This window comes from Aquarana catesbeiana, linkage group LG02 (assembly GCF_042186555.1).
Source record: "Aquarana catesbeiana isolate 2022-GZ linkage group LG02, ASM4218655v1, whole genome shotgun sequence".
Taxonomy (NCBI): Eukaryota; Metazoa; Chordata; class Amphibia; order Anura; family Ranidae; genus Aquarana; species Aquarana catesbeiana.
In genome coordinates, this window is record NC_133325.1 from 590,406,045 (window position 1) to 590,418,377 (window position 12,333).

General features: G+C 39.1%; 1 protein-coding gene across 1 annotated transcript in view; it reads right to left on the reverse strand.

Annotated features, from left to right (window-relative positions):
* Positions 1-12,333, reverse strand: part of F5 (coagulation factor V) — a 164,785-nt gene that overhangs the window by 90,302 nt on the left and 62,150 nt on the right. Inside the window, exons 10-13 of the mRNA XM_073616258.1 lie at positions 11,921-12,132; positions 9,775-9,919; positions 6,736-6,945; positions 3,308-4,493 (exon numbers count right to left, since the gene is read on the reverse strand). Coding sequence (XP_073472359.1) covers positions 3,308-4,493; positions 6,736-6,945; positions 9,775-9,919; positions 11,921-12,132 — 1,753 coding nt within the window. The remainder of the gene's footprint in view (positions 1-3,307; positions 4,494-6,735; positions 6,946-9,774; positions 9,920-11,920; positions 12,133-12,333) is intronic.

Here is a 12,333-nt window from a genome sequence, read left to right on the forward strand (position 1 = left end):
TATAAATTCTCTGTTTCCAATATGTTGGCACCCAAAAATCCCCCCCCCCAAAATCTCTGTGGAACTATTGAATATTCAGGGATGTTGGTGCCTTTTTTGAATTTGCCACAAATCCATATCACCACCCTCTCTCTTCAAACATGTTATGTTTCAAACCAGGCCATATGGGGGGCTGCACATTCCAAAATTCCTGAGCTATTATCAGGCTGCACAAATTGCACAACTAAATACCATGTTAGCTATTAAACCCCTCTCTTGGTCTAGATGGAAGCTATTGATTGTGTTCCATCATCCATACATAACCTACTGTCGTTACATCCCCAGGACAGGAAAATGCTCCTGAACCCAATCACACAGCATTAATTGCAGCTCTGGAACCGTCTAGAGTATTCAGGAGGTCTACTCTCTCACCATTATTGGCTATAATTTGCAACCCCTCCTTTACTCTGGGCTTTGAGTCCCTTTGGGCTTTAAAACATTGGATTAGTTCAAAGGTAACTCATTTTTAATCATTACTAATTCTTTGATGTAAAAAAAATATCACAATTTGCCACTTATTTTGGTTTATGCAGGCTAAGCATTATTTGATAACCACTGTGCACCCCGAAGTAGGTAATTTAACCTTAACACCTTTTAAGTCTAAATGGAAAAACAATCCTCACTCAGCGGGACTAATCTCCCTTCTATATAACACTCTGACCAAACGTCAGAACCCTTAACTACTTGACAACTGGGCACTTAAACCCCCCTCCTGCCCAGACCAATTTTCAGCTTTCAGCGCTCTCACACTTTGAATGACAATTACTCAGTCATGTAATACTATACCCAAATGAATTTGTTGTCCTTTTTTTATACAAACAGAGCTTTCTTTTGGTGGTATTTGATCACCTCTGGGTTTTTAATTTTTTGCACTATAAATGAAAAAAGACCAAAAATTTTGAAAAAAAACACATTTTTCTTAGTTTCTGTGATACAATTTTGCAGATTATTAATTTTTCTTCATAAATTTTGGCCGCAATTTATACTGCTACATATCTTTGGTAAAAATAACCCAAATTAGTGGATATTATTTGGTCTTTGTGAAAGTTAGAGAGTCTACAAACTGTGGTGAAAATCATAAAAATCATGTGACCCGAACAAGCCAGGAAAGTACAAATACCCCCCAAATGACCCCTTTTTTGAAAGTAGACATTCCAAGGTATTTAGTAAGATGCATGGTGAGCTTTTTGATGTTGTAATTTTTTTCCCACAATTCTTTGCAAAATGAAGATTTTTTTTTCCCCACAAAATTTTCATTGTAATAGGTTATTTCTCTCACATGGCATGTATATACCACAAATAACACCCCAAAATACATTCTGCTACTCCTCCTGAATATTACGATACCATATGTGTGGGACTTTTTCACTACCTGGATACATAGAGAGGCCCAACATGCAGGGAGCACCATCAGGTGTTCAAGGAGTATAAATTACACTATCTAACTTGTTGACTACCTATTACATTTTTGAAGGCCCTAGAGCACCAGGACAATGACACGTGACACTGACGTGGCACTGATGACAGATGGCACTGATACGTGGCACTGATGACACTGATGTGTCACTGATGACAGATGGCACTGATACGTGGCACTGATGACAGATGGCACTAATACGTGGTACTGATGACAGATGGCACTAATATGTGGCACTGACAGATGGCACTAATACGTGGCACTGATGACACGTGACACTGATGACAGATGGCACTAATATGTGGCACTGATGACAGGTGGCACTGATGACAGATGGCACTGATGACAGGTGGCACTGATGACACGCGGCACTGATGACAGATGGCACTAATACGTGGCACTGATGACAGATGGCATTAATACGTGGCACTGATGACAGATGGCACTAATAAGTGGCACTGATGACAGATGGCACTAATATGTGGCACTGATGACACGTGACACTGATGACAGATGGCACTGATACGTGGCACTGATGACATGTGACACTGATAGGTGGCACTCATGGCAGATGGCACTAATATGTGGCACTGATGACAGATGGCACTGATGACAGATGGCACTGGGGACAAATGACAGTGGGGACAGATGACAGTGGGGACAGATGGCAGGGACATGACAGTGGGGACAAATGGCAGGGACATGACAGTGGGGACAGATGGCAGGGACATGACAGTGGGGACAGATGGCAGGGACAGATGGCAGTGGGGACACTTTTTTTTTTTTTTTTTTACTTTATGCTGCAGTGGTTCGCTCTCCCTCCTCACATGCTGTCTCTGTGTGAGGAGGTAGAGCCGGCGATGAGAGATGATCTCATATGTTTACATATGAGATCATCTCTCATTGGCACCGCCGATCGCACTGTAAACGGCCGCTGTGATTGGCCGTTTACGGCTTTCTGTGACTGGCTGTGTCCAGGGGACACGGCCAGCACAGAACTTTCTCGATGCGCGCCCGTGGGAGCGCGCATCGCGGAAGTAAACAGGAGGACGTCCAGGGATGGCCTCCCGGAAATTAGCGTCCGCGCTGTAGCCGTCTTTCGGCTATAGCGCGGGCGCGAAGAGGTTACACACTTCAGCCCCGAGCCTCTTCTTTACACTTGTTGTTTAAAAGTTAAAATAGATTTTTTTGCTAGAAAATAACTTAGAACCCCCAAACATTATTTTAATTTTTTTCTAACACCCTAGAGAATAAAATAATGGTCGTTGCAATACTTTGTCACACCGTATTTGCGCAGCGGTCTTACAAGTTCACTTTTTTGGAAAAAATACACCTTTTTGAATTAAAAAATAAGACAACAGTAAAGTTAGCCCAATTTTTTTTAAATATTTGAAATAATTCCTTAAAATAGGAAATATTATATCAAAAATTGGAATTACATGCCCCTGTTAAACATGTCCCTGTTGTAATTACATGCCCCTGTCTGTTGCGATAACAACTATAATTTTACCTGTCTCACTACTTATGCATACGGCTGTCTTGTAATCAATCATTTCTTGTTGTAGTCTTGGAGTTATGTCATCTATCCACCAATTTTGCAATAAATAATACTGAACATGAAACTTTGATACAAAATAATATAAGATACTATGTAAGGTTTTAAGATGGTCAAAAAGCTGAACTCAGTATATGGCAGGTTATCACCGGTTTAAATTTAAACGTTCTTTACAACAATTCCAAAATATAATGTGTTAATCAAATGCAATTGTAACTAACCAAGTGAAGTTTAACAAGCTTTGATCTTTAGTAAAAAGATAATTCAAAATATTAAACCAAATTAACATAACATACCCCAGCATCTCTTCAATTTCTCTGTCATGGTAATCAGTAATACTAGTCTTTGTCTCACTTGTTCTTGCCAAAGATGTGGATGTTATGTCATCTGTGGATTTCAGGGTTGTGAACTCCGGGTGACTTTTTGGTGGTAAGGTTGATGATGCTACAGTTGGTGAGTGGTGCTGGTCGCCATTTAATTTTATGGGTAAACTATCAGAACTGGTCTGTGATGTTACATCAATTGTAAAATTGACTTCATCTGTTTCTATAAATCCTGCTGTTCCATGTGGCAACTGAATAGTGTCATTATCTGGAACAGTTTCTTCCCACTCCTTTGATTTTTTTTCCTTATAACTGAAGGTAAAGGACATATGTGTGTAATTTAATGCCTTTTCCACATCCCTTTTTGCAACACTTATAGATTGCGTGGCTTCTGAACTGTTGGTCTTCTCCATTGCTTCTATGTGTCTTTTATTTGTGTTATTTGTAGAGTCTTTAAAATATATATTGAATTCATTTTTTGCTTGAAGAATGCTTTCTTCCTTGTCAACATCTGTGCTTTTCTCCTTTTGTGTGTCATTTGTTGATTCTTCAAAATATGTAGTGAAATCATTTTCTGCCTGAATAATGCTTTCTTCCTTGTCGGCATCTGTGCTGTTATGGTCATGTATATAGACATCCTGTGTTCTGTTAAATGTTTCTTTACCTTGATCAGGGACAATACTAGGAGATGTTGGAGCAACATGTTCTACAGCTGAAACTGAGTCCTTGAGAATATCATGACTTCCCCCCAATGTGACATTCTTATTATATGTATCTTCTGTAGACGCAGATGAATCACTGTCATAACTTTCTGATTTGCTTGTGTTATAAAGAATATCTATTTTTTTTCTGTTGGTCTCATACATATCATTAACAGCTAAAGCAGTAAGATTGAATATTTCTTCTATGGTCCCTGTCTTGTTCTTCAAAGACCTAATATTAAACAATATGGCCATCTCATCATTGTAGTCATTGTCAGCTGTAGGAATGTCTAATTCCTCATGCTCATCTGTTTCTGTTCTGATTTCTGGATAATCAAATGAGAGTTCTTCATCTTCAAACTCTTCATAGTCTATATGAGCAACACATTTTGCATCTCTGAATTTGACATTCATGCCAGATTTTCCTTTAAAGTTGAAATTACCAAAAAGCCACACACCTGCAGTAATAATGCATAAATATATTACCTTGAAAGTACATGTAAAACAATTGTAAGTACAATATCTAGAACCAAAAAGCATAGCTATATGTTAAAATATTTTGTTTAAAATTATTTTTGTGAAAATGCTGAAAAAAATATTTTTAAGGACTGCTTGTATTCATTGTAGCTTGTTTTATAAGTTACATATACAGAAGTATACATTATATTTTTTTCTAGAGATTTGATAGAATCTCCTCCAGTATTAGACTAACTATAGTTAGACAGTCCTCTCACTCAAATCAATAGATGGCAAGTGATCTTCTCACTGCTGCACTCTTAACAGCTGGATGTTAACATTCATTGGCTAAGAACTCCCTAGTTGTGCCGTGATATTGTACAATTTGTCTATCACTGCTTTGTACAACGTAAATGCAGGATACCGTGTCCTATTATTCCTTATAAAAAAATCAATAGAGATATAATAGGGCATGTAAGTAAATGCATTTAGTAGATTAAAGCGTATTTCCAGTCATTTTCCATGTATAATAAAAAATAAATAAACATGTATAGAGGTCCCTAAGGCCAGTCAAAATCTTCAATGTGTCAGCACAACTCAAAATATATTTTGACAGTATAATTCAACATTGGCTTTCTACAAAAAAGCATGAATGGAACTATTACTGATATTGCACTAATGGAAGGAGCACTAAAATTACAAATACATTTATTCGTTTCTACTAAAAAAACAGCAAACGCATTTCGGGGGTCAGAAACAACTCCCTCTTCCTTAGAGCTTCAGTTGAAGCTTTTTTATCTTCACGCTGCCAGCATGAAGAAAAGAAGAGAGCCCTTAACCGGCTTCTGTTAGAGGGACATGGGTCCCCTTAGTGATCACTAGTGCTGCCAATCAGTGCCCTCCAGTGCTACCCATCAGTGCCCATTAGTACTGCTTATCAGTGCCACATATCAGTGCCCATCAGTGCCACCTATCAGTGCTCATCAGTGCTGCCTACCAGTGCCACCTTCTCAGTGCTGACCATCAGTGCCCATCAGTGTATACTCATCAGTGTCTCCTGGTCAGTGCCCATCAGTGCCACCTAATCTGTGCCCATCAGTGCAGCCTATCAGTGCATATCAGTGCCACCTCATCAGTGCCCATCAGCGAATGAGAAAAATTAACAGTTTACAAAATTTTATAACAAAATATGAAAAATGTTTCATTTTTTTTCAATATTTTTGATCTTTTTTTGTTTGTTTAGCAAAAAATAAAAAACTCAATGGTGATTAAATACCACCAAAAGAAAGCTCTATTTGTGTGAAAAATATTATAAAAAATTCATTTGGGTACAGTGTTGCATGACCATGCAATTGATATTCAAAGTATGAGAGCACTGAAAGCAGAAAATTGGCATGGGCAGGAAGAGGGTATAAGTGTCCTGTAAGCAAGTGGTTAATCTGTGTAGGGAAGCTAATTTCTTGATCAGAATTACTGGCCAGCAGTATCTGTGTGAGCAATGAAGATAAGGATACATTTGCTCTGACCCCCAAAACACGTTGGCTGTTATTTTAGTATCAACTAATAAATGTATTTGGGTTTTTTTTTATCCTTTGGTCTGGTGCTCCTTCCATTTGAGCAAGATTTATTTTTCAGTGACCTGCTGGGGTACCCACTGGAGGGTACCCTTGTTTATTGTGAGCAGCTTAACTTGAGCCAGTGAGCTTTCCAAAATTTTTGTCCTCTTACTGCTTTGTATGAACTCACCTCAAAACCACAGAGCCTCATGGATACGTTTTTCTTCATTTGACTGATATTTAAAGATAGTCCATGTACCAGATAAAAACGAAGCAAGTAGCAATTTTTATTTCTGTCTGATTTGTGAACTACCGTCAATGTACATCATACTGACTACAGCTTTACTATTACTATTCTGTAATACAATATAAAGTTTTGGTGAAGGGGAGCATCTGGCGTAGCCAGTTAAGACATATTACTAATAAATAGATTTACTCTGTACCTTTTTCCCCCTGAATCATTATATATTTGGTGCTACTGTTCCATATCCCGTTGAACAAAAAACAAAGTTGGGTAGTATTGATACCTATGCAATATAAGCATGACCCCTGTATATCATTAAAGAGCTTGATTGGAACTTTCTGGGATTTTCTTTTTTTACCTGTTTTTATTTTCTTGCCTTATCTGTTTTAGTTTCTTATCAGAAACATACAAATGTTTTAATCATTCGGTAAAGGAGTAGCTTACCTAGATTATTCATTTCTATGATAATACTCTCACTAGTCATTGGAAAGAGAGTTACTAAATCTCCAGTTCCTCTTCTGTACCTAAAGGTATGTCCACTAATCTGTAGAGTAAGAGTTTCATCCCAGATTCCCACACTTGAAACATGCCATTGCACCACATGGTTGTAACAGAATCCCAGAATTGCATTTTCAAGAGAATTTCCATTTATAGCTGAAAGAAAAAGAAAAGTTAAAAAAGAACAAAAAAAGAAGGAAACCCAAAATCAACTTTTCAGAATGTTCCACATCATGCCTCACTGTATACAGTTTGCTTTTGCATGTGTTGCAAAATGTCCTGCTTAAGTTTCTGCAACAGCACTTTCTGTTTCAGACAATGCTAAGCCACCAACTAGCAATTAGCAGCAGCGTTGTCATCCTGCCATGTGCTCTTCTTCAGTTGAACCCCTGTAGTGCCTATGTGGTCTGCGCATACCTCCTGCAGACCCTTTGGGCATTCCAGCATTCCAACAGCCTACCCAAGAGCTCATACAGCAGGCTGACAATGGTTCCACTAATTGCAAGGCATTAGCTTGGAGTGACAGCAAAATAGTGCCCAGTCACACACAGGATCAAGCTAAAACTAGTCAAAGGTGATGCAAATTGGCTTCAGCTCCATCCTCCACCCGTAGAAGAACCCCCTTCCCAAAGTAGCTTAGTGTTGTCCACTTGAAATAGGAAGTGCAGCTTCTGGTAGGCTCTCCAAGTAGGAAACTTAAGAGATTAACAAAAAAATATTTGCTTAAAAAACTGTGTATAAAGTGAGGAATGATAACAAACTTAAAAATATACTAAAAATAGATTTTTGCGTACTCTTTAAGAAAATCTGCATTATAGAATGTATGTCATGATAGGTGTTAAGGCATAGTGTTATAGCTGCTACATTATTTTTGATGACATGCTTTACTATATGAAAAAGAAGTTTAGAGCCAGTCAAATGGGCACCACATTACAACTGAAAAGATAACTGTACAATTATTAGAGGTCTTCTTTGTAGGCTCTCTCCCAGCATCCCATCCAATTATTACAGTTACTTGTCTCAGCTCATGGTCAAGATCTTTGGCCCTCTTCTTCAAAATTCTCCCGGCCATGCTCTACTCCTGTGCATTTGCACTGCAATCTCCATACAACAGTATGGAAAAGCCATCATGGATTGAGATAAAAGAGACAAATTTTCTTTATGAACTATAGATGTTGCATTACATATACACAGGGGAAGTGGAGGCCAACAGGAAGACTTTTAAAGAATAGGCTACCAGTGTCAGCAGGCCACACAGTAAGGATCTCTGTAGAGAGGGGACAAGTAAGTATAAGGCCATGTACACATGGGCGGACTTTTCGAACAGACTTTCCAGCGGACTTTTGACGGACTTTTGATGGACTTTTTAACGAACGGACTTGCCTACACACGATCACACCAAAGTCCAACGGATTCGTATATGATGACGTACACCGGACTAAAATAAGAAAGTTGATAGCCAGTAGCCAATAGCTGCCCTAGCGTCGGCTTTTGTCTATCGGACTAGCATACAGACGAGCGGATTTCTGGGTCCGGCAGAGTTACAACGTAAAGATCTGAAGCATGTTCCAAATCTAAAGTCCGTCAGATTTGCGACTGGAAAAGTCCGCTGAAGGTCCGGTGAAGCCCACACACGATTGGATTGTCCGCCGAATTTGGTCCGTTGGCCAAGTCCGGTCAAAAAGTCCGACCGTGTGTACACTGCATAAGACTTAAAGGGGACACTGAGGGTAGTAAAGGCTATAAAAGATAACTATAATAAAAATGGAGTCATCTTTGAAATTAGAATTACATTCCATGGCGAGCGTAAACATATCTCCTCGTATCAATTTTTACAGTTACCCACATAATTTGAGTTTGCCTAAATGATAGACATGCAGAAAGATATTTTTTCTTGAATTGCATTACATATGAGCTAGGCGTGTGGTAATAAATTTCTTGTATTAAAAAATTTCAGCTGTTATTTTAAAGCTAAACTCCAGGATAAAAGCTTTCATTTAAGTGTAGGCGTGTGCAGCCGGCTGTGTGATCCTCCACTCATCCTCTCCTCTGTGAAGAGTGACAGGAGCAGCTGTGCTACGGGCTTTCTCCACCCCTGCTGTCCGCTATGCAGCTCTGTGTAAGGATTTCCTTGCTCACCTCCTCCTCACTGTGAGCAAGAGCAGACAGGCTGTGGGCTGTCCCCCCCCCCCCCACACACTGCCACTGCACTGAGAATAAGAGCAGGTTTTGGGTTCAACCCCCCCATCCACTCACTTATGCTTCTCTACCCCTCCCCCTGGCAATGGAAGATCAGATCCAATCAGGGGAGAAGGACACAATGGAGCAAAGGACACTGGGGCATGTAGTCCACAACAAACACAGCTCAATACAAGTCTATATGGGCTAGTGAAGAAGCAGATTTTAATACCCACATATCTCTGCACATCAAGGAAGGAGAGGACAGTGTTTTTGCAGGCAAACCACTGGATCTCAGGGCAGACTGGGGCTGGATGCGAGAGCGGATGGAGCTGCTACTGAGGTTGCTGGGGGCTGAGAGAGATTGAGTCAGAGAGAAAGAGAGAAGCACTGCACCCTGTAAGGGTCAGAGCCAAGAGACAGAGCCACTGCAAGACTCCTATGTGCGGGGACCTCAGGGCAGACTAGGGGCCAAAGCACACCTGGGGCCAAAGGACTGAGACACCTAGAATTCTCCTGCTGTGCTGGAACCCACCTACTCATTTGCTCCCTTCATAAAACTACAGGAGGGGATGGATAGAAGACCAGTCACACTGCACAAGGAGAGAGAGTAGCATTGACCAGTCTTTATTACAGGAAGCTTCTGCACAGAGGCAACATTTCAATCTGGATTACTACACAGTTCTGAAAGAAATACACAAAACACATCAAGACTGAAGGAGGAATACACATGCCTATTGTATTTGGACAATATTTGCTTATCCTGATCTTCACCTTTAATAAAATGAAAAATCCAATGTAACTTACTGTTGATAACATAGGAACTATAGAGAGTTTTGGGGTCTTTGGCAAGCATCCAGCTACAAGTTTTTTGCTTATTGACTTCATAGTACCAGCTTTTATTCTCATCAAACACTGCAAACATTGCAACTTGCTCTTCGTCTGCTTTTTCCTAAGTGGGAGAAGTAGGCAATTAATACTGATCTAAATATAGATCCCTGTAATGCAAAGTCAAATAAAAGCCAATAGGCAGAGACTGATAGAAATAGGGCCCCAAAGTATATATATATTAGTCATTATATAATGGGTGATGTCTTCTTTCATTTCATTTCTATCTAAAAGTGGACAGTTTCATTTTTTTATGCCATGCCATATTTGTGCAAATATTTACAAAATCAAAATATTATAGAATAAACACACTCATTTTTTTATACACCTGAATATGATGCATTCTTCAAATGGTTAAAAAATATTAAAAAACTGTGTTAAAGGAGTTGTAAAGACAGAAGGTTTTTAATCTTAATGCATTCTATGCATTAAGGTAAAAAGCCTTCTGTGTGCAGCAGCCCCCCTCAGCACCCTTAATACGTACCTGAGGTCCCTCTCTGTCCAGCGATGTCCATGAGTGTCTCAGCCGTCTGAGATTATGCCTCCCTGATTGGCTGAGACACAGCAGCGGCACCATTGGCTGCCGCTGCTGTCAATCGAAGTCAGCTAGCCAATCAGGAGAGAGGGGGGGGGGGCTGGGTCAGGGCTCCGTGTCTGAGTGGACATAGGGAGCTGTGACTTGGCTCGGGTGCCCCCATAGCAAGCGCTGAACAGGAGGGAGGGGCCAGGAGCACAGAAGAGGGACCCGAGAAGAGGAGGATCCGGGCTGCTCTGTGCAAATTCACTGCAACAGAGCAGTTCAGTATAACATGTTTGTTATTTATATAGGGAAAAAAACAAGACTTTACAATCACTTTAAGGTAATAAAGAACAAAAATATACAGCCTCAAAATGATTTGTAATTGACAAACTGTGATACTCCATATTGTAAAAAGGCAACAATTTATTAACTTTTTGGATGGCCAAAAATAATTGTGCACGTGGGGATATCTTATATGTGTCATGCAAAACTAATTTACACATGTACATGCATCCAAATGTACCTGTATGTATGTGCGTGCAGAGAAGTCTTTTAAGTGGTTTTGTACTCTTTTCATTATATTTACTTTTAAAAAAAATATATGTTTTTCTTTATTACTAGTGCCTGTGCCAGGCTGTCTTTATGGAGACATCAGTGGTTTGTCAGATTTTTGGGATGAATTAGAGCGGAGATTGTAAGCCAAGCCTTCAGGTCCACATCAGTGCCTGACCTCACAAATGCGCTTCTCAAAGAATGATCAAACATTCCCATATACATAATATAAGTCAGTATAAGTATAATGTACATTGTTTTCTTTACTCCCCCAAAAAAAAACATTGAAAAGAAAAAATATTTTCTATTTAATGAAAAAGAAAAAAGAAACAATTGTGTCTTAAAATTACTGCACCAAGGTCATTCCTAAAGTGGCTGATAAAACGCCAAAGGGCAACTTAGACCAGAAGTTATATCACCCAGCATGTTAATAAATACCTTTGAAAAATAAAGCCTACAGATCTTTAAAATCTCTTCTAAGTCTTCTCATGTCAAACAGTCAGGGCCTTTTCAGATTGTGGACTAAGATTCTTAGCCGTCCCAAATGGTTTGCCCTGAGCGCTCTTTGAATTCAGTTAAACTACCACCAGCTGGCAAACCTGTAATCCCATTTGTAAAGTTATAATCACTGTCTATAAACACAATTAATTTTGTGAATCCACCAAGTGGGTCAAAAATATTGTTTGTATGCCAGAGGCTACTGGAGACTGATATATAGTAAATCTTTTGGGATTTTTATTTAAGCAAAAGCCTAAATATAGTAGTTTATATTTTGTAATATTATAGTGTTACAGAACATGTGTTTCTTACTTTTCATATACAAATGGATATTTAAATCAGAAAACAGACCAGAGGGTACTGGTATGAATCTATAATTTTGTGATCTTTTATATTCTAATCTACAGTTTACCAGTAAGAACTTTTATTTTAATTCAAATGTTATTTCCCAACTTTTCTATGTTTCCTCATTCATAAATGTGTGCCAAATGTTACCTGTAATCCTCTGGTACTTAATGACATTGACTTGCAAATTAGAAGTGTTCCAAGCAGCCCAGATGCCATATCCTTCAAAATGTTAACAGTACTGTGATATATTCTTGTCAAACATTGAGGATCATTTCTTGTAGGCTCATCATTCTCCAAAATTGTCCAGTAGTAGGTGACTGTTTCACCAGGCATAACTGTATTATTCTGCATCTCCTCACCTAGTAAATACATGCATATTATAACAACACTGAATGTCCTTTAGATAAATAACTTATCTTGCACTACACAAACAGCTAGGGAATTATAACAGATTTGCAGATTGTAATGGTGTTTTAAAAAGAAAGCCTAGCACCAGCTGCTCCCTTTCTGCTTATTGCAAATAATGTACACAGCCTAATGAGCGGAGCAGGAAAAATGTG